Genomic DNA, 17092 nt, shown 5'->3' on the forward strand with positions numbered 1-17092 from the left:
TCCTTGTCCAGCCACAATAGTCGATTAAAACAACAATCTCCTCACGACTCGAATCATTCCCGATTTTATGCTTGTGCTCCAACAATATTGATGAAAAAAAGCGAGCACGCCAGGACTCGAACCTGGAATCTTCTGATCCGTAGTCAGACGCGTTATCCATTGCGCCACGCGCCCACGTCAGTAACATTAACGAACTGAATATTTGATCCTTGTCCAACAACTATATTGGATTAAAACAACAGGCTCCCCACGACTCGAATCATTCCCGATTTTATGCTTGTCCTCCATAATATTGATGAAAAAAGCGAGCACACCAGGACTCGAACCTGGATTCTTCTGATCCGAAGTCAGACGCGTTATCCATTGCGCCACGTGACCATGAAAGTTACATACACACAGGGAATATTTGATCTTTGTCCAGCCACTATAGTCGATTTAAACAACAGTCTCCCCACGACTCGAATCATTTCCGATTTTATGCTTGTTCTCCAACGATATTGATGAAAAAACTCGAACCTGGAATCTTCTGATCCGTAGTCAGACGCGTTATCCATTGCGCCACGCGCCCACGTCAGTAACATTAACAAATTGAATATTTTTTCCTTGTCAAGCTACAATATTCGATTAAAAGAACAGTCTTGCCACGACAAAAATCATTCCCGATTTTATACTTGTGCCCTAACGATATTGACGAAAAAAGCGAGCACGCCAGGACTCGAACCTGGAATCTTCTTATCCGAAGTCAGACGCGTAATCCATTGCGCCACGCGCCCACGAAATTTACATACACACATGGAATATTTGATCCTTGTCCAGCCACAATAGTCGATTAAGTCCACAGTCTCCACACGACTCGAATCACTCCCGATTTTATGTTTGTCCTCCATAATATTGTTGAAAAAACGAGCACGCCAGGACTCGAACCTGGAATCTTCTGATCCGAAGTCAGACGCGTTATCCATTGAACCACGCGCCCACAAAATTTACATACACACATGGAATATTTGATCCTTGTCCAGCCACAATAGTCGATTAAGTCAACAGTCTCCACACGACTCGAATCACTCCCGATTTTATGTTTGTCCTCCATAATATTGTTGAAAAAACGAGCACGCCAGGACTCGAACCTGGAATCTTCTGATCCGAAGTCAGACGCGTTATCCATTGCGCCACGCGCCCACGAAATTTACATACACACATGTAATATTTGATCCTTGTCCAGCCACAATAGTCGATTAAGTCAACAGTCTCCACACGACTCGAATCACTCCCGATTTTATGTTTGTCCTCCATAATATTGATGAAAAAACGAGCACGCCAGGACTCGAACCTGGAATCTTCTGATCCGAAGTCAGACGCGTTATCCATTGAACCACGCGCCCACAAAATTTACATACACACATGGAATATTTGATCCTTGTCCAGCCACAATAGTCGATTAAGTCAACAGTCTCCACACGACTCGAATCACTCCCGATTTTATGTTTGTCCTCCATAATATTGTTGAAAAAACGAGCACGCCAGGACTCGAACCTGGAATCTTTTGATCCGAAGTCAGACGCGTTATCCATTGCGCCACGCGCCCACGTAATTTGCATACACACATGGAATATTTGATCCTTCTCCAGCCACACTAGTCGATAAAAGCAACAGTCTCCCCACGACTCGAATCATTCCCGATTTTATGCTTGTCCTCCATAATATTGATGAAAAAAGCGAGCACGCCAGGACTCGAACCTGGAATCTTCTGATCCGAAGTCAGACGCGTTATCCATTGCGCCACGCGCCCACGAAATATACATACACTCATGGAATTTTTTATCCTTGTCCAGCCACAATAGTCGATTAAAACAACAGTCTCCTCACCACTCGAATCATTCCCGATTTTATGCTTGTCCTCCATAATATTGATGAAAAAACGAGCACGCCAGGACTCGAACCTGGAATCTTCTGATCCGAAGTCAGACGCGTTATCCATTGCGCCACGCGCCCACGAAATTTGCATACACACATGGAATATTTGATCCTTGTCCAGCCACACTAGACGATTAAGACAACAGTCTCCCCACGACTCGAATCATTCCCGATTTTATGTTTGTCCTCCATAATATTGATGAAAAAACGAGCACGCCAGGACTCGAACCTGGAATCTTTTGATCCGAAGTCAGACGCGTTATCCATTGCCTCACGCGCCCACGAAATTTGCATACACACATGGAATATTTGATCCTTGTCCAGCCACACTAGTCGATAAAAACAACAGTCTCACCACGACTCGAATCATTCCCGATTTTATGCTTGTTCTCCAACGATATTGATGAAAAAACTCGAACCTGGAATCATCTGATCCGTAGTCAGACGCGTTATCCATTGCGCCACGCGCCCACGTCTGTAACATTGACAATCTGAATATTTGATCCTTGTCCAACAACTATATTGGATTAAAACAACAGTCTCCCCACGACTCGAATCATTCCCGATTTTATGCTTGTCCTCCATAATATTGATGAAAAAACGAGCACGCCAGGACTCGAACCTGAAATCTTCTGATCCGAAGTCAGACGCGTTATCCATTGCGCCACGCGCCCACGAAACATGCATACACACATGGAATATTTGATCCTTGTCCAGCCACACTAGTCGATAAAAGCAACAGTCTCACCACGACTCGAATCATTTCCGATTTTATGCTTGTCCTCCATAATATTGATGAAAAAAGCGAGCACGCCAGGACTCGAACCTGGAATCTTCTGATCCGAAGTCAGACGCGTTATCCATTGCGCCACGCGGCCACGAAATTTACATACACTCATGGAATTTTTGATCCTTGTCCAGCCACAATAGTCGATTAAAACAACAGTCTCCTCACGACTCGAATCATTCCCGATTTTATGCTTGTCCTCCATAATATTGATGAAAAAACGAGCACGCCAGGACTCGAACCTGGAATCTTCTGATCCGTAGTCATACGCGTTATCCATTGCGCCACGCGCCCACGTCAGTAACATTAACAAACTGAATATTTGATCCTTGTCCAACAACTATATTGGATTAATACAACAGTCTCCCCACGACTCGAATCATTCCCGATTTTATGCTTGTCCTCCATAAAATTGATGAAAAAACGAGCACGCCAGGACTCGAACCAGGAATCTTCTGATCCGAAGTCAGACGCGTTATCCATTGCGCCACGCGCCCACGAAATATACATACACTCATGGAATTTTTGATCCTTGTCAGGCCACAATAGTCGATTAAAACAACAGTCTCCTCACGACTCGAATCATTCCCGATTTTATGCTTATGCTCCAACGATATTGATGAAAAAAGCGAGCACGCCAGGACTCGAACCTGGAATCTTCTGATCCGTAGTCAGACGCGTTATCCATTGCGCCACGCGCCCACGTCAGTAACATTAACAAATTGAATATTTGATCCTTGTCCAACAACTATATTGGATTAAAACAACAGTCTCCCCACGACTCGAATCATTCCCGATTTTATGCTTGTCCTCCATAATATTGATGAAAAAACGAGCACGCCAGGACTCGAACCTGGAATCTTCTGATCCGAAGTCAGACGCGTTATCCATTGCGCCACGCGCCCACGAAGTTTACATACACACATGGAATATTTGATCCTTGTCCAGCCACAATACTCGATTAAGACAACAGTCTCCACCCGACTTGAATCACTCCCGATTTTATGTTTGTCTTCCATAATATTGATGAAAAAATCGAGCACGCCAGGACTCGAACCTGGAATCTTCTGATCCGAAGTCAGACGCGTTATCCATTGCGCCACGCGCCCACGACATTTGCATACACACATGGAATATTTGATCCTTGTCCAGCCACACTAGTCGATAAAAGCAACAGTCTCACCACGACTCGAATCATTCCCGATTTTATGCTTGTCCTCCATAATATTGATGAAAAAAGCGAGCACGCCAGGACTCGAACCTGGAATCTTCTGATCCGAAGTCAGACGCGTTATCCATTGCGCCACGCGACCACGAAATTTGCATATACACATGGAATATTTGATCCTTGCCCAGCCACAATAGTCGATTAAGACAACAGTCTCCACACGACTCGAATCACTCCCGATTTTATGTTTGTCCTCCATAATATTGATGAAAAAACGAGCACGCCAGGACTCGAACCTGGAATCTTCTGATCCGAAGTCAGACGCGTTATCCATTGCGCCACGCGCCCACGAAATTTGCATATACACATGGAATATTTGATCCTTGTCCAGCCACAATAGTCGATTAAGACAACAGTCTCCACACGACTCGAATCACTCCCGATTTTATGTTTGTCCTCCATAATATTGATGAAAAAAGCGAGCACGCCAGGACTCGAACCTGGAATCTTCTGATCCGAAGTCAGACGCGTTTTTCATTGCGCCACGCGGCCACGAAATTTACATACACACATGGAATATTTGATCCTTGTCCAGCCACAATAGTCGATTAAAACAACAATCTCCTCACGACTCGAATCATTCCCGATTTTATGCTTGTGCTCCAACAATATTGATGAAAAAAAGCGAGCACGCCAGGACTCGAACCTGGAATCTTCTGATCCGTAGTCAGACGCGTTATCCATTGCGCCACGCGCCCACGTCAGTAACATTAACGAACTGAATATTTGATCCTTGTCCAACAACTATATTGGATTAAAACAACAGTCTCCCCACGACTCGAATCATTCCCGATTTTGTGCTTGTCCTCCATAATATTGATGAAAAAACGAGCACGCCAGGAATCGAACCTGGAATCTTCTGATCCGAAGTCAGACGCGTTATCCATTGCGCCACGCGCCCACGAAATTTGCATACACACATGGAATATTTGATCCTTGTCCAGCCACAAAAGTCGATTAAGTCCACAGTCTCCACACGACTCGAATCATTCCCGATTTTATGCTTGTTCTCCAACGATACTGATGAAAAAAGCGAGCACACCAGGACTCGAACCTGGATTCTTCTGATCCGAAGTCAGACGCGTTATCCATTGCGCCACGTGCCCATGAAAGTTACATACACACAGGGAATATTTGATCTTTGTCCAGCCACTATAGTCGATTTAAACAACAGTCTCCCCACGACTCGAATCATTTCCGATTTTATGCTTGTTCTCCAACGATATTGATGAAAAAACTCGAACCTGGAATCTTCTGATCCGTAGTCAGACGCGTTATCCATTGCGCCACGCGCCCACGTCAGTAACATTAACAAATTGAATATTTTTTCCTTGTCAAGCTACAATATTCGATTAAAAGAACAGTCTTGCCACGACAAAAATGATTCCCGAATTTATACTTGTGCCCTAACGATATTCATGAAAAAAGGGAGCACTCCAGGACTCGAACCTGGAATCTTCTTATCCGAAGTCAGACGCGTAATCCAATGCGCCACGCGCCCACGAAATTTACATACACACATGGAATATTTGATCCTTGTCCAGCCACAATAGTCGATTAAGTCCACAGTCTGCACACGACTCGAATCACTCCCGATTTTATGTTTGTCCTCCATAATATTGATGAAAAAACGAGCACGCCAGGACTCGAACCTGGAATCTTCTGATCCGAAGTCAGACGCGTTATCCATTGAACCACGCGCCCACAAAATTTACATACACACATGGAATATTTGATCCTTGTCCAGCCACAATAGTCGATTAAGTCAACAGTCTCCTCACGACTCGAATCATTCCCGATTTTATGCTTGTGCTCCAACGATATTGATGAAAAAAAGCGAGCACGCCAGGACTCGAACCTGGAATCTTCTGATCCGTAGTCAGACGCGTTATCCATTGCGCCACGCGCCCACGTCAGTAACATTAACAAACTGAATATTTGATCCTTGTCCAACAACTATATTGGATTAATACAACAGTCTCCCCACGACTCGAATCATTCCCGATTTTATGCTTGTCCTCCATAAAATTGATGAAAAAACGAGCACGCCAGGACTCGAACCTGGAATCTTCTGATCCGAAGTCAGACGGGTTATCCATTGCGCCACGCGCCCACGAAATTTGTATACACACATGGAATATTTGATCCTTCTCCAGCCACACTAGTCGATTAAGACAACAGTCTCCCCACGACTCGAATCACTCCCGATTTTATGTTTGTCCTCCATAATATTGATGAAAAAACGAGCACGCCAGGACTCGAACCTGGATTCTTCTGATCCGAAGTCAGACGCGTTATCCATTGCGCCACGCGCCCACGAAATATACATACACTCATGGAATTTTTGATCCTTGTCCAGCCACAATAGTCGATTAAAACAACAGTCTCCTCACGACTCGAATCATTCCCGATTTTATGCTTATGCTCCAACGATATTGATGAAAAAAGCGAGCATGCCAGGACTCGAACCTGGAATCTTCTGATCCGTAGTCAGACGCGTTATCCATTGCGCCACGCGCCCACGTCAGTAACATTAACAAATTGAATATTTGATCCTTGTCCAACAACTATATTGGATTAAAACAACAGTCTCCCCACGACTCGAATCATTCCCGATTTTATGCTTGTCCTCCATAATATTGATGAAAAAAGCGAGCACGCCAGGACTCGAACCTGGAATCTTCTGATCCGAAGTCAGACGCGTTATCCATTGCGCCACGCGCCCACGACATTTGCATACACACATGGAATATTTGATCCTTGTCCAGCCACACTAGTCGATAAAAGCAACAGTCTCACCACGACTCGAATCATTCCCGATTTTATGCTTGTCCTCCATAATATTGATGAAAAAAGCGAGCACGCCAGGACTCGAACCTGGAATCTTCTGATCCGAAGTCAGACGCGTTGTCCATTGCGCCACGCGCCCACGAAATTTGCATATACACATGGAATATTTGATCCTTGTCCTGCCACAATAGTCGATTAAGACAACAGTCTCCACACGACTCGAATCACTCCCGATTTTATATTTGTCCTCCATAATATTGATGAAAAAACGAGCACGCCAGGACTCGAACCTGGAATCTTCTGATCCGTAGTCAGACGCGTTATCCATTGCGCCACGCGCCCACGTCAGTAACATTAACAAACTGAATATTTGATCCTTGTCCAACAACTATATTGGATTAAAACAACAGTCTCCTCACGACTCGAATCATTCCCGATTTTATGCTTGTCCTCCATAATATTGATGAAAAAACGAGCACGCCAGGAATCGAACCTGGAATCTTCTGATCCGTAGTCAGACGCGTTATCCATTGCGCCACGCGCCCACGTCAGTAACATTAACAAACTGAATATTTGATCCTTGTCCAACAACTATATTGGATTAAAACAACAGTCTCCCCACGACTCGAATCATTCCCGATTTTATGCTTGTCCTCCATAATATTGATGAAAAAACGAGCACGCCAGGAATCGAACCTGGAATCTTCTGATCCGAAGTCAGACGCGTTATCCATTGCGCCACGCGCCCACGAAATTTACATACACACATGGAATATTTGATCCTTGTCCAGCCACAATAGTCGATTAAAACAACAATCTCCTCACGACTCGAATCATTCCCGATTTTATGCTTGTGCTCCAACAATATTGATGAAAAAAAGCGAGCACGCCAGGACTCGAACCTGGAATCTTCTGATCCGTAGTCAGACGCGTTATCCATTGCGCCACGCGCCCACGTCAGTAACATTAACAAACTGAATATTTGATCCTTGTCCAACAACTATATTGGATTAAAACAACAGTCTCCCCACGACTCGAATCATTCCCGATTTTGTGCTTGTCCTCCATAATATTGATGAAAAAACGAGCACGCCAGGAATCGAACCTGGAATCTTCTGATCCGAAGTCAGACGCGTTATCCATTGCGCCACGCGCCCACGAAATTTACATACATACATGGAATATTTGATCCTTGTCCAGCCACAATAGTCGATTAAGTCCACAGTCTCCACACGACTCGAATCACTCCCGATTTTATGTTTGTCCTCCATAATATTGATGAGAAAACGAGCACGCCAGGAATCGAACCTGGAATCTTCTGATCCGAAGTCAGACGCGTTATCCATTGCGCCACGCGCCCACGAAACATGCATACACACATGGAATATTTGATCCTTGTCCAGCCACAATAGTCGATTAAAACAACAGTCTCCTCACGACTCGAATCATCCCCGATTTTATGCTTGTGCTCCAACGATGTTGATGAAAAATAGCGAGCACGCCAGGACTCGAACCTGGAATCTTCTGATCCGTAGTCAGACGCGTTATCCATTGCGCCACGCGCCCACCTCAGTAACATTAACAAATTGAATATTTGATCATTGTCCAACAACTATATTGGATTAAAACAACAGTCTCCCCACGACTCGAATCATTCCCGATTTTATGCTTGTCCTCCATAATATTGATGAAAAAACGAGCACGCCAGGACTCGAACCTGGAATCTTCTGATCCGAAGTCAGACGCGTTATCCATTGCACCATGCGCCCACGAAATTTACGTACACACATGGAATATTTGATCCTTGTCCAGCCACAATAGTCGATTAAGACAACAGTCTCCACACGACTCGAATCACTCCCGATTTTATGTTTGTCCTCCATAATATTGATGAAAAAATCGAGCACGCCAGGACTCGAACCTGGAATCTTCTGATCCGAAGTCAGACGCGTTATCCATTGCGCCACGCGCCCACGAAATATACATACACTCATGGAATTTTTGATCCTTGTCCAGCCACAATAGTCGATTAAAACAACAGTCTCCTCACGACTCGAATCATTCCCGATTTTATGCTTGTCCTCCATAATATTGTTGAAAAAAGCGAGCACGCCAGGACTCGAACCTGGAATCTTCTGATCCGAAGTCAGACGCGTTATCCATTGCGCCACGCGCCCACGAAATATACATACACTCATGGAATTTTTGATCCTTGTCCAGCCACAATACTCGATTAAAACTACAGTCTCCTCACGACTCGAAATATTCCCGATTTTATGTTTGTGCTCCAACGATATTGATGAAAAAACGAGCACGCCAGGACTCGAACCTGGAATCTTCTGATCCGAAGTCAGACGCGTTATTCATTGCCCCACGCGCCCACGTCAGTAACATTAACAAATTGAATATTTGATCCTTGTCCAACAACTATATTGGATTAAAACAACCGTCTCCCCACGACTCGAATCATTCCCGATTTTATGCTTGTCCTCCATAATATTGATGAAAAAACGAGCACGCCAGGACTCGAACCTGGAATCTTCTGATCCGAAGTCAGACGCGTTGTCCATTGCGCCACGCGGCCACGAAATTTGCATACACACATGGAATATTTGATCCTTGTCCAGCCACACTAGTCGATAAAAGCAACAGTCTCACCACGACTCGAATCATTCCCGATTTTATGCTTGTCCTCCATAATATTGATGAAAACAGCGAGCACGCCAGGACTCGAACCTGGAATCTTCTGATCCGAAGTCAGACGCGTTATCCATTGCGCCACGCGCCCACGAAATTTGCATACACACATGGAATATTTGATCCTTGTCCAGCCACACTAGTCGATAAAAGCAACAGTCTCACCACGACTCGAATCATTCCCGATTTTATGCTTGAGTTCCAACGATATTGATGAAAAAAAGCGAGCACGCCAGGACTCGAACCTGGAATCTTCTGATCCGTAGTCAGACGCGTTATCCATTGCGCCACGCGCCCACGTCAGTAACATTAACAAACTGAATATTTGATCCTTGTCCAACAACTATATTGGATTAAAACAACAGTCTCCCCACGACTCGAATCATTCCCGATTTTATGCTTGTCCTCCATAATATTGATGAAAAAACGAGCACGCCAGGACTCGAACCTGGAATCTTCTGATCCGAAGTCAGACGCGTTATCCATTGAACCACGCCCCCACAAAATTTACATACACACATGGAATATTTGATCCTTGTCCAGCCACAATAGTCGATTAAGTCAACAGTCTCCACACGACTCGAATCACTCCCGATTTTATGTTTGTCCTCCATAATATTGTTGAAAAAACGAGCACGCCAGGACTCGAACCTGGAATCTTCTGATCCGAAGTCAGACGCGTTATCCATTGCGCCACGCGCCCACGAAATTTGCATACACACATGGAATATTTGATCCTTCTCCAGCCACACTAGTCGATAAAAGCAACAGTCTCACCACGACTCGAATCACTCCCGATTTTATGCTTGTCCTCCATAATATTGATGAAAAAAGCGAGCACGCCAGGACTCGAACCTGGAATCTTCTGATCCGAAGTCAGACGCGTTATCCATTGCGCCACGCGCCCACGAAATATACATACACTCATGGAATTTTTTATCCTTGTCCAGCCACAATAGTCGATTAAAACAACAGTCTCCTCACGACTCGAATCATTCCCGATTTTATGCTTGTCCTCCATAATATTGATGAAAAAACGAGCACGCCAGGACTCGAACCTGGAATCTTCTGATCCGAAGTCAGACGCGTTATCCATTGCGCCACGCGCCCACGAAATATACATACACTCATGGAATTTTTTGTCCTTGTCCAGCCACAATAGTCGATTAAAACAACAGTCTCCCCACGACTCGAATCACTCCCGATTTTATGTTTGTCCTCCATAATATTGATGAAAAAACGAGCACGCCAGGACTCGAACCTGGAATCTTTTGATCCGAAGTCAGACGCGTTATCCATTGCGCCACGCGCCCACGAAACATGCATACACACATGGAATATTTGATCCTTGTCCAGCCACACTAGTCGATAAAAACAACAGTCTCACCACGACTCGAATCATTCCCGATTTTATGCTTGTTCTCCAACGATATTGATGAAAAAACTCGAACCTGGAATCTTCTGATCCGTAGTCAGACGCGTTATCCATTGCGCCACGCGCCCACGTCAGTAACATTGACAATCTGAATATTTGATCCTTGTCCAACAACTATATTGGATTAAAACAACAGTCTCCCCACAACTCGAATCATTCCCGATTTTGTGCTTGTCCTCCATAATATTGATGAAAAAAGCGAGCACACCAGGACTCGAACCTGGATTCTTCTGATCCGAAGTCAGACGCGTTATCCATTGCGCCACGTGCCCATGAAAGTTACATACACACATGGAATATTTGATCCTTGTCCAGCCACTATAGTCGATTTAAACAACAGTCTCCCCACGACTCGAATCATTCCCGATTTTATGCTTGTCCTCCATAACATTGATGAAAAAAGCGAGCACGCCAGGACTCGAACCTGGAATCTTCTTATCCGAAGTCAGACGCGTAATCCATTGCGCCACGCGCCTACGAAATTTACACAAACACATGGAATATTTGATCCCCGTCCAGCCACAATAATCGATTAAAACAACAGTCTCACCACCACCACGACTTGAATCATTCCCGATTTTATGCTTGTCCTCCATAATATTGATGAAGAAGGCGAGCACGCCAGGACTCGAACCTAGAATCTTCTAACCCGTAATCAGACGCGTTATCCATTGCGCCACGCGCCCACGAAATTTACATACACACAAGGAATATTTGATCCTTGTCCAGCCACAATAGTCAATGAAAACAACAGTTTCACCACGATTCGAATCATTTCCGATTTTATGCTTGTCGTCCATAATATTGATAAAAAAAGCGAGCACGCCAGGACTCGAACCTGGAATCTTCTGATCCGAAGTCAGACGCGTTATCCATTGCGCCACGCGCCCACGAAATTTACATACAAACATGGAATATTTTATCTTTGTCCAGCCACACTAGTCAATGAAAACAACAGTTTCACCACGATTCGAATCATTTCCGATTTTATGCTTGTCCTCACGCCAGGACTCGAACCTGGAATCTTCTGATCCGTAGTCAGACGCGTTATCCATTGCGCCACGCGCCCACGTCAGTAACATCAACAAATTGAATATTTGATCCTTGTCCAGCTACAATATTCAAATAAAACAACTGTCTTACCACGACACGAATCATTTCCGATTTTGTGCTTGTGCCCCCACGATATTAATGAAAAAAGCGAGCACGCCAGGACTCGAACCTGGAATCTTCTGATCCGAAGTCAGACGCGTTATCCATTGACAATAAGTTTCATTGGCATTGCAAACAAGCTCAAAAAAAGCCACTTCTTGCTTTGAAGTCTGGGTATCTTGTATTACGCAACGTACACTCGAACAATTATGATACCGGAAAACATTAAAAATAAGAGTTTTCGTATCAGCTAACAATAAAGCCACTGTTGAAATATCAGTACATAATTCGTGTCACGGTTAAGTGGTTCACGTGAGAAACTGTGTTGGACAGTAACCGTTTGAAATACAAATTTTACAGTAGTGTCTGAGGAGGTAGCGGCAGAGGCACTTTTGCAAATTTAGGCGGCACGTACCTGTGCATAGTAATTAATTGAACAGCAAACAGAAGGCCGCCAATAGTCCTGGATGTAGCGAAAGAGGGTAAATGGTGGTCGAACTTGGTTTACACCGAACCTTGGAATGGTTGAGATTGTAATGGAAATGTGATGCGGCAGGTCAGGTACACACAACGTCACGTTTCAGCACAAAATGATACGAACAAGTAGAAATTGACCGCCTGTTGAAGAACAGGCGCCTGGTATATGTGTATGATGAATTAGAAAAATGTTGAGCAAACGTAGGTAAGGAAAGGGTGCCGCGTGAACTTGATGGGTGACAATTTGGGTAATACAAGTTGAATGAACAGATCAGATACGTCAGTGGTTGTTACACACTGAACAGAATTCCGCAGAATGCAATACGATATAAACGTACCAACAAAGAAAGAATATTCAATAGAACACGCTTAATCGAGCATGGTTCAATTCGATTCTGGCCCATACTATTTTTTTGGTGCGCATTGAGATCAATTGACTTTCTATAGGACAAAATATCGGGGTATGGGGTGTAGCTAGCTGTTACGACCCACAAGAAGGGTAATAAGGTATGTTTTAAAGTCACGTGCGTGTGGACCGGAAACACCAACATTCGTGTACATCATTTTGAATAAAAAAAAATATACAACAAACTATCAAACCATCGACATTTTGCAACAAGCCCATTGTCACATGTTCAGTGGTCGACTGCATTAACGGGCAGTGGTGGGTTCAAATTGCACAAAAACCCGAAGCAGTACCTTGGCAACTACAATTAATTGAGGACTTATTTTGTTTACTTTCGTTTTCTCAAACAGCGTTTATAAAAAAAAAACGGTTGCCAAATACGTAACCGACGTAAAAATGTTGCGTAGTTACACTTTCTGATATCGTCCAAAAGGTTGTATATTAAGTTTGAAGGTGGTAATGGTAAGGCCTGAATTTTTTTGAAAACATTTGGTTGCTTGTCGGTGGACGGGGTTGCGCGGACGCGGTATTACAGTGCAATTGCTACGGGAGAGAAGCCGAACAGTTGAACCTTCTGTACAGGACGCGAAGAAAATGTTTCGCGAAAAAAATTCACCAAACGCCGACGAAACGCGTGGTGAGTGAAAACAAGCGTTCAAACACGACGGACAACTGAAGAAGAAGAACAGAACAACAGAAACTACGAACAAACATTGAGCAAAAATACATTCGCAATAACAAGAATCCTGCTGTGCGAATATGAACTTCCCTGGCCCTAATGGCAAAGCAATATACGAGATACTGTTTACTGTCTAGGGATTTGGCTTTGGGTCGTACACGGGCAGCTCAGCAATGGCGTCTTTGTCCTCCTGCGTCTCGTCTCTTACTACCATGAGTGTGTGAACTTGTCCACACTCGACTCGCTGCACGAACAAACCGCCGATGCTCTTCATTAAATCTGGGTTGGCGCTCGATTTTCGCGAGTCGCCAAGTCCCTTCATGGTAATGAGGTTGAATTTTGGTTTGTGGACATTTTTTTAACGTCAAGACATTGAACGTAAAGGACAGCAGAATATTTTAGAAAGCACAGAAAATGTTAATTTTTAAAACATTAGCATGATTTCGAAAAAAATTAACAACACAATGGGTTTGTAACGCGACCAAGCCTCGGAATTAAACTTCTTACGATTTGGCCGCTCTGCAATAGTACTGAACTTGAGTGTTATGTGTCATTTAAAATCGGACAATATATTATAAGTTGCAGCTTAATCTGAAAACACATGCATACTTTACACAGCAATACTACAGTACAGCACACCATGTAGTTATTTCTTTGATTGAATTTCTGAATATATTTTTTGGGCGTTTGCAACTCTTTAATCGCAACGACCAAGAGAAAACACTAAAAATGTCTCGTCTGTTGACACAGAAGTGTGAACTTACCAATTCACCATTGCTCGTTCCTGTACCCCAGCAAATGACACTTTCATCTGCCGCAACCACAGTGTGTCGATGTCCGCAGCCGATGCTTCGCACTTTCCATCCCTAAATAAACGCCAAGAGTGGATTAAGTGGCTTGTTACAAAAGTAGACAACGTGTTTTACAGACCTGAAGATCGGCCACCGGTTTTGGATACATGGTCGAGTCACGGTTGCTTACGCTTCCTTGCAAGCCCCAAAACAACGTCGACCCTGGAACATAGGAAAATGTTAACAAAAAAGAAGATTTTGAAATCTGCCACCTAAGCCAGTTTGTGTATTACAACACCAAACACAATCCTCTTCTGTTTTCAAGCTTTAAGAAGTTAAAAAAAATAGTAAACAGTTGTTCTAACATTTTACACAACCCAGCTGCAAACTAAGTATATATGACAATGAGGAAAAGTTTAGGAGGTTGTACACATAACCTTCTTCAGTGTATGGACTCACCCATTTCGTTCAAAGCAAGGGAGAAAGAATATCCAGCATACACCTGCACTGCACCTCTGCCCTGTCGGTCGAATGCTTGCACAAGACGAGGCATATGCTCGTCCTTTTGTTCGGAGTGACCCAATCGCCCGTAACCACCAAATCCCCATGTAAACACTCTTTTCTTAGCATCCAGAGCCACCTGTCGGTATGGAATTTTGTTAACAATTGTCACATTTAATTTTTTTCCTTTACAGCATTTAGATTTTTTTGTGTCTATTTGTTAATAAAACATTACGTATTTGTTTGGGTGCAGACTAAAGGCAGGATTGTTAATTCAACAGAGTTTAGATAGTCTTCTTTTTTTTATTGTACCAGATTGTTGTGAAACTGAAGAAGTGACATACCACATGGTTCATTCCACAGGCAATGCTTGTAATCTTCACATCATTAATTGGAACACTCTGTCCCCCTTTGGTCTTTTCAATCCACAATGGTATACGGAAAGCAGACTTTACATTGTCAAATGCAATCTTGTTTCCCTTTGCAAAGTATTGTCCATCTGTGTTGTTGCCTTTACAAAAACGTACACTGGTTCAACAAAATGTACATCGCCAGACAAAGGTACAATAAAGAGCAACTTTTACACATTTCCAAAGTAAGAACTACAGGCCTTGGTAATTGCATTTAATTTTTGGCACTGCTCTAAAAAAAACACATGCAATTTCCAAAATTTAAAACCATGCTGATAAAACTGTCTCATACCAAGCTGGCCATATTCTGGAGATCCAAAGGAGTACACATCACCCTCACAATCTAGCAAAACACTAAAGTCTCCACCACATGCGACTTCCACCAAAGGATGGCCATGGTATGCGATGCGTGTTGGACTTGGAACGTTGGTGCTTAAATTCCCTGATTGACATGGAGGGATATGAACAAAGTTAGACCAAAAGAAGAAAATTGACGCTTTGGAACTTAACAAACTACTAGACTCTATATAGCACACATATATACAGTTTTACAGTTTTACACAATCATACTGTTACATTTCAAACATGTTTTCCCAGATAAAGCATTATATGTATTATTTGTCAGATGCTCAACTTTATATTTCGGAAAATAAAGCAAAAACAAACCCAATCCTAGTTGCCCTTGAGTGTTATCTCCAAAGGCAAAAACATTGCCATTCTCAGTGAGACAGAGGGTGTGATTTTTTCCACAGCTGCCATTCACAATGGTGTATTGTTGAAGCGATTGAATAGGGCGTGGTGTGTCATATCTATCTCTGTCTCCATGGCCAAGCTGTCCACATTCATTTCGCCCTGCAGTTGTGATCAATATATAATTTATAACACCCCAAGATTATTTAACGCTAAGAAGTCCAATCATTATCATAAATAATTCATATATCGTGTTTTATCTTGTCATACATTTCTATCAGCGTTCAACTGTCTGGCAACTTACCCCATGAGAATACTTTTCCCTCCGGTGTGATGATTAGGTTGTGGTTAGAGCAACACCCAGATATTGCACGGCTCACTTTAATTCCACACATCGACTTGTAACGTTGGGGCTTGTACAGATTTTTACCAACGTTCTCATATTTCTCTGCAAAAAACAGGAAGCATTGTCCAAATTGAAGATGCCTAAAATGTTTGGAAGGACTTACCATCTCCTTTCCTAGCTTTCTTCCTTCCATTGACGCTCCAGTTTACACCTCCAGTAATTATGATTTCACCGGAGTCTTTTGGAAGTGAAAGTTTCTGTAAAAAAAGAATACACTAAATTATACTAACTTCATGGTTATATAAATTAAAATTAAATCAAATGACATTCATTTTGTGCACAAAGTTACGATGTACATGGCAAACAATAAACGTGAAACATAAAATAGCATGTACATTGTACATCACATTGATAAAATAACAAGGGTTATCAAGTTAGTCGCCCATGATTAACAACATTCAAAGGCAGAAAAAACTGAACAACGTTATTGTGATGAAAATGAATTTAAATAATTTAACCATTTACATAACCATTGTTTGACTTACTATTTTTGATTTCTTGTCGGCTCCATTTTCAGTTTCGACAGGTACATTGTTAGTCGAATCATTTTCGTTTGGGACATCTTCCTCGTCTGTTTCCTTGACCTTCTTGCTATCGGGCTCTTGAAGCTTCTGGGGTTCTTGCTTTCGACGAGGCATGATTTTTAAATTCGCAGTTTCGTTACACAAACCTGATAAGAGTTTATCGCAATAATGTGCTTTGAATTGTCAACTAGATAGACGATTTAAA

The 17092-nt window shown here is 43.1% G+C and overlaps 1 protein-coding gene and 32 non-coding genes across 33 annotated transcripts; all 33 read right to left on the minus strand.

The window, feature by feature from the left end:
- Nucleotides 1-101: 101 nt before the first annotated feature.
- Trnar-acg (transfer RNA arginine (anticodon ACG)) lies at nucleotides 102-174 on the minus strand. Its single transcript has one exon. It is a non-coding gene; the product is annotated as a tRNA-Arg (tRNA).
- Nucleotides 175-1106: 932 nt separating this feature from the next.
- On the minus strand, nucleotides 1107-1179 carry Trnar-ucg (transfer RNA arginine (anticodon UCG)). Its single transcript has one exon. It is a non-coding gene; the product is annotated as a tRNA-Arg (tRNA).
- Nucleotides 1180-1716: 537 nt separating this feature from the next.
- Nucleotides 1717-1789, minus strand: Trnar-ucg (transfer RNA arginine (anticodon UCG)). The gene has a single exon. It is a non-coding gene; the product is annotated as a tRNA-Arg (tRNA).
- A 130-nt stretch (nucleotides 1790-1919) lies between these two features.
- Nucleotides 1920-1992, minus strand: Trnar-ucg (transfer RNA arginine (anticodon UCG)). Its single transcript has one exon. It is a non-coding gene; the product is annotated as a tRNA-Arg (tRNA).
- Nucleotides 1993-2922: 930 nt separating this feature from the next.
- On the minus strand, nucleotides 2923-2995 carry Trnar-acg (transfer RNA arginine (anticodon ACG)). Its single transcript has one exon. It is a non-coding gene; the product is annotated as a tRNA-Arg (tRNA).
- Nucleotides 2996-3330: 335 nt separating this feature from the next.
- On the minus strand, nucleotides 3331-3403 carry Trnar-acg (transfer RNA arginine (anticodon ACG)). The gene has a single exon. It is a non-coding gene; the product is annotated as a tRNA-Arg (tRNA).
- Nucleotides 3404-3533: 130 nt separating this feature from the next.
- Trnar-ucg (transfer RNA arginine (anticodon UCG)) lies at nucleotides 3534-3606 on the minus strand. Its single transcript has one exon. It is a non-coding gene; the product is annotated as a tRNA-Arg (tRNA).
- Nucleotides 3607-3737: 131 nt separating this feature from the next.
- On the minus strand, nucleotides 3738-3810 carry Trnar-ucg (transfer RNA arginine (anticodon UCG)). Its single transcript has one exon. It is a non-coding gene; the product is annotated as a tRNA-Arg (tRNA).
- A 334-nt stretch (nucleotides 3811-4144) lies between these two features.
- Trnar-ucg (transfer RNA arginine (anticodon UCG)) lies at nucleotides 4145-4217 on the minus strand. The gene has a single exon. It is a non-coding gene; the product is annotated as a tRNA-Arg (tRNA).
- A 337-nt stretch (nucleotides 4218-4554) lies between these two features.
- Trnar-acg (transfer RNA arginine (anticodon ACG)) lies at nucleotides 4555-4627 on the minus strand. Its single transcript has one exon. It is a non-coding gene; the product is annotated as a tRNA-Arg (tRNA).
- A 130-nt stretch (nucleotides 4628-4757) lies between these two features.
- On the minus strand, nucleotides 4758-4830 carry Trnar-ucg (transfer RNA arginine (anticodon UCG)). Its single transcript has one exon. It is a non-coding gene; the product is annotated as a tRNA-Arg (tRNA).
- A 936-nt stretch (nucleotides 4831-5766) lies between these two features.
- Nucleotides 5767-5839, minus strand: Trnar-acg (transfer RNA arginine (anticodon ACG)). Its single transcript has one exon. It is a non-coding gene; the product is annotated as a tRNA-Arg (tRNA).
- A 333-nt stretch (nucleotides 5840-6172) lies between these two features.
- Trnar-ucg (transfer RNA arginine (anticodon UCG)) lies at nucleotides 6173-6245 on the minus strand. Its single transcript has one exon. It is a non-coding gene; the product is annotated as a tRNA-Arg (tRNA).
- A 132-nt stretch (nucleotides 6246-6377) lies between these two features.
- On the minus strand, nucleotides 6378-6450 carry Trnar-acg (transfer RNA arginine (anticodon ACG)). Its single transcript has one exon. It is a non-coding gene; the product is annotated as a tRNA-Arg (tRNA).
- A 131-nt stretch (nucleotides 6451-6581) lies between these two features.
- On the minus strand, nucleotides 6582-6654 carry Trnar-ucg (transfer RNA arginine (anticodon UCG)). Its single transcript has one exon. It is a non-coding gene; the product is annotated as a tRNA-Arg (tRNA).
- A 131-nt stretch (nucleotides 6655-6785) lies between these two features.
- On the minus strand, nucleotides 6786-6858 carry Trnar-ucg (transfer RNA arginine (anticodon UCG)). Its single transcript has one exon. It is a non-coding gene; the product is annotated as a tRNA-Arg (tRNA).
- A 130-nt stretch (nucleotides 6859-6988) lies between these two features.
- Nucleotides 6989-7061, minus strand: Trnar-acg (transfer RNA arginine (anticodon ACG)). Its single transcript has one exon. It is a non-coding gene; the product is annotated as a tRNA-Arg (tRNA).
- Nucleotides 7062-7191: 130 nt separating this feature from the next.
- On the minus strand, nucleotides 7192-7264 carry Trnar-acg (transfer RNA arginine (anticodon ACG)). Its single transcript has one exon. It is a non-coding gene; the product is annotated as a tRNA-Arg (tRNA).
- Nucleotides 7265-7394: 130 nt separating this feature from the next.
- Trnar-ucg (transfer RNA arginine (anticodon UCG)) lies at nucleotides 7395-7467 on the minus strand. Its single transcript has one exon. It is a non-coding gene; the product is annotated as a tRNA-Arg (tRNA).
- Nucleotides 7468-7600: 133 nt separating this feature from the next.
- Trnar-acg (transfer RNA arginine (anticodon ACG)) lies at nucleotides 7601-7673 on the minus strand. The gene has a single exon. It is a non-coding gene; the product is annotated as a tRNA-Arg (tRNA).
- Nucleotides 7674-7803: 130 nt separating this feature from the next.
- On the minus strand, nucleotides 7804-7876 carry Trnar-ucg (transfer RNA arginine (anticodon UCG)). Its single transcript has one exon. It is a non-coding gene; the product is annotated as a tRNA-Arg (tRNA).
- Nucleotides 7877-8006: 130 nt separating this feature from the next.
- On the minus strand, nucleotides 8007-8079 carry Trnar-ucg (transfer RNA arginine (anticodon UCG)). Its single transcript has one exon. It is a non-coding gene; the product is annotated as a tRNA-Arg (tRNA).
- Nucleotides 8080-8212: 133 nt separating this feature from the next.
- Trnar-acg (transfer RNA arginine (anticodon ACG)) lies at nucleotides 8213-8285 on the minus strand. The gene has a single exon. It is a non-coding gene; the product is annotated as a tRNA-Arg (tRNA).
- Nucleotides 8286-8619: 334 nt separating this feature from the next.
- Nucleotides 8620-8692, minus strand: Trnar-ucg (transfer RNA arginine (anticodon UCG)). Its single transcript has one exon. It is a non-coding gene; the product is annotated as a tRNA-Arg (tRNA).
- A 131-nt stretch (nucleotides 8693-8823) lies between these two features.
- Trnar-ucg (transfer RNA arginine (anticodon UCG)) lies at nucleotides 8824-8896 on the minus strand. The gene has a single exon. It is a non-coding gene; the product is annotated as a tRNA-Arg (tRNA).
- Nucleotides 8897-9434: 538 nt separating this feature from the next.
- Nucleotides 9435-9507, minus strand: Trnar-ucg (transfer RNA arginine (anticodon UCG)). The gene has a single exon. It is a non-coding gene; the product is annotated as a tRNA-Arg (tRNA).
- Nucleotides 9508-9640: 133 nt separating this feature from the next.
- On the minus strand, nucleotides 9641-9713 carry Trnar-acg (transfer RNA arginine (anticodon ACG)). Its single transcript has one exon. It is a non-coding gene; the product is annotated as a tRNA-Arg (tRNA).
- Nucleotides 9714-10046: 333 nt separating this feature from the next.
- On the minus strand, nucleotides 10047-10119 carry Trnar-ucg (transfer RNA arginine (anticodon UCG)). The gene has a single exon. It is a non-coding gene; the product is annotated as a tRNA-Arg (tRNA).
- Nucleotides 10120-10250: 131 nt separating this feature from the next.
- Trnar-ucg (transfer RNA arginine (anticodon UCG)) lies at nucleotides 10251-10323 on the minus strand. The gene has a single exon. It is a non-coding gene; the product is annotated as a tRNA-Arg (tRNA).
- Nucleotides 10324-10453: 130 nt separating this feature from the next.
- Nucleotides 10454-10526, minus strand: Trnar-ucg (transfer RNA arginine (anticodon UCG)). Its single transcript has one exon. It is a non-coding gene; the product is annotated as a tRNA-Arg (tRNA).
- Nucleotides 10527-11668: 1142 nt separating this feature from the next.
- Nucleotides 11669-11741, minus strand: Trnar-ucg (transfer RNA arginine (anticodon UCG)). The gene has a single exon. It is a non-coding gene; the product is annotated as a tRNA-Arg (tRNA).
- A 104-nt stretch (nucleotides 11742-11845) lies between these two features.
- Nucleotides 11846-11918, minus strand: Trnar-acg (transfer RNA arginine (anticodon ACG)). Its single transcript has one exon. It is a non-coding gene; the product is annotated as a tRNA-Arg (tRNA).
- Nucleotides 11919-12178: 260 nt separating this feature from the next.
- LOC145903823 (protein RCC2 homolog) lies at nucleotides 12179-17069 on the minus strand. The gene is made up of 10 exons (XM_082991985.1): nucleotides 16849-17069; nucleotides 16467-16560; nucleotides 16262-16405; nucleotides 15934-16119; nucleotides 15560-15709; nucleotides 15202-15368; nucleotides 14816-14996; nucleotides 14496-14578; nucleotides 14330-14431; nucleotides 12179-13881 (listed from the first exon to the last, which is right to left on the minus strand). Exons 1-10 carry the CDS (start codon nucleotides 16999-17001, stop codon nucleotides 13699-13701), a joined length of 1443 nt encoding a protein of 480 aa, XP_082848111.1. The 5' UTR covers nucleotides 17002-17069; the 3' UTR covers nucleotides 12179-13698.
- Nucleotides 17070-17092: the final 23 nt, after the last annotated feature.

This window comes from Ascidia mentula, chromosome 5 (genome assembly GCF_947561715.1).
Source record: "Ascidia mentula chromosome 5, kaAscMent1.1, whole genome shotgun sequence".
Classification (NCBI taxonomy): domain Eukaryota; kingdom Metazoa; phylum Chordata; class Ascidiacea; order Phlebobranchia; family Ascidiidae; genus Ascidia; species Ascidia mentula.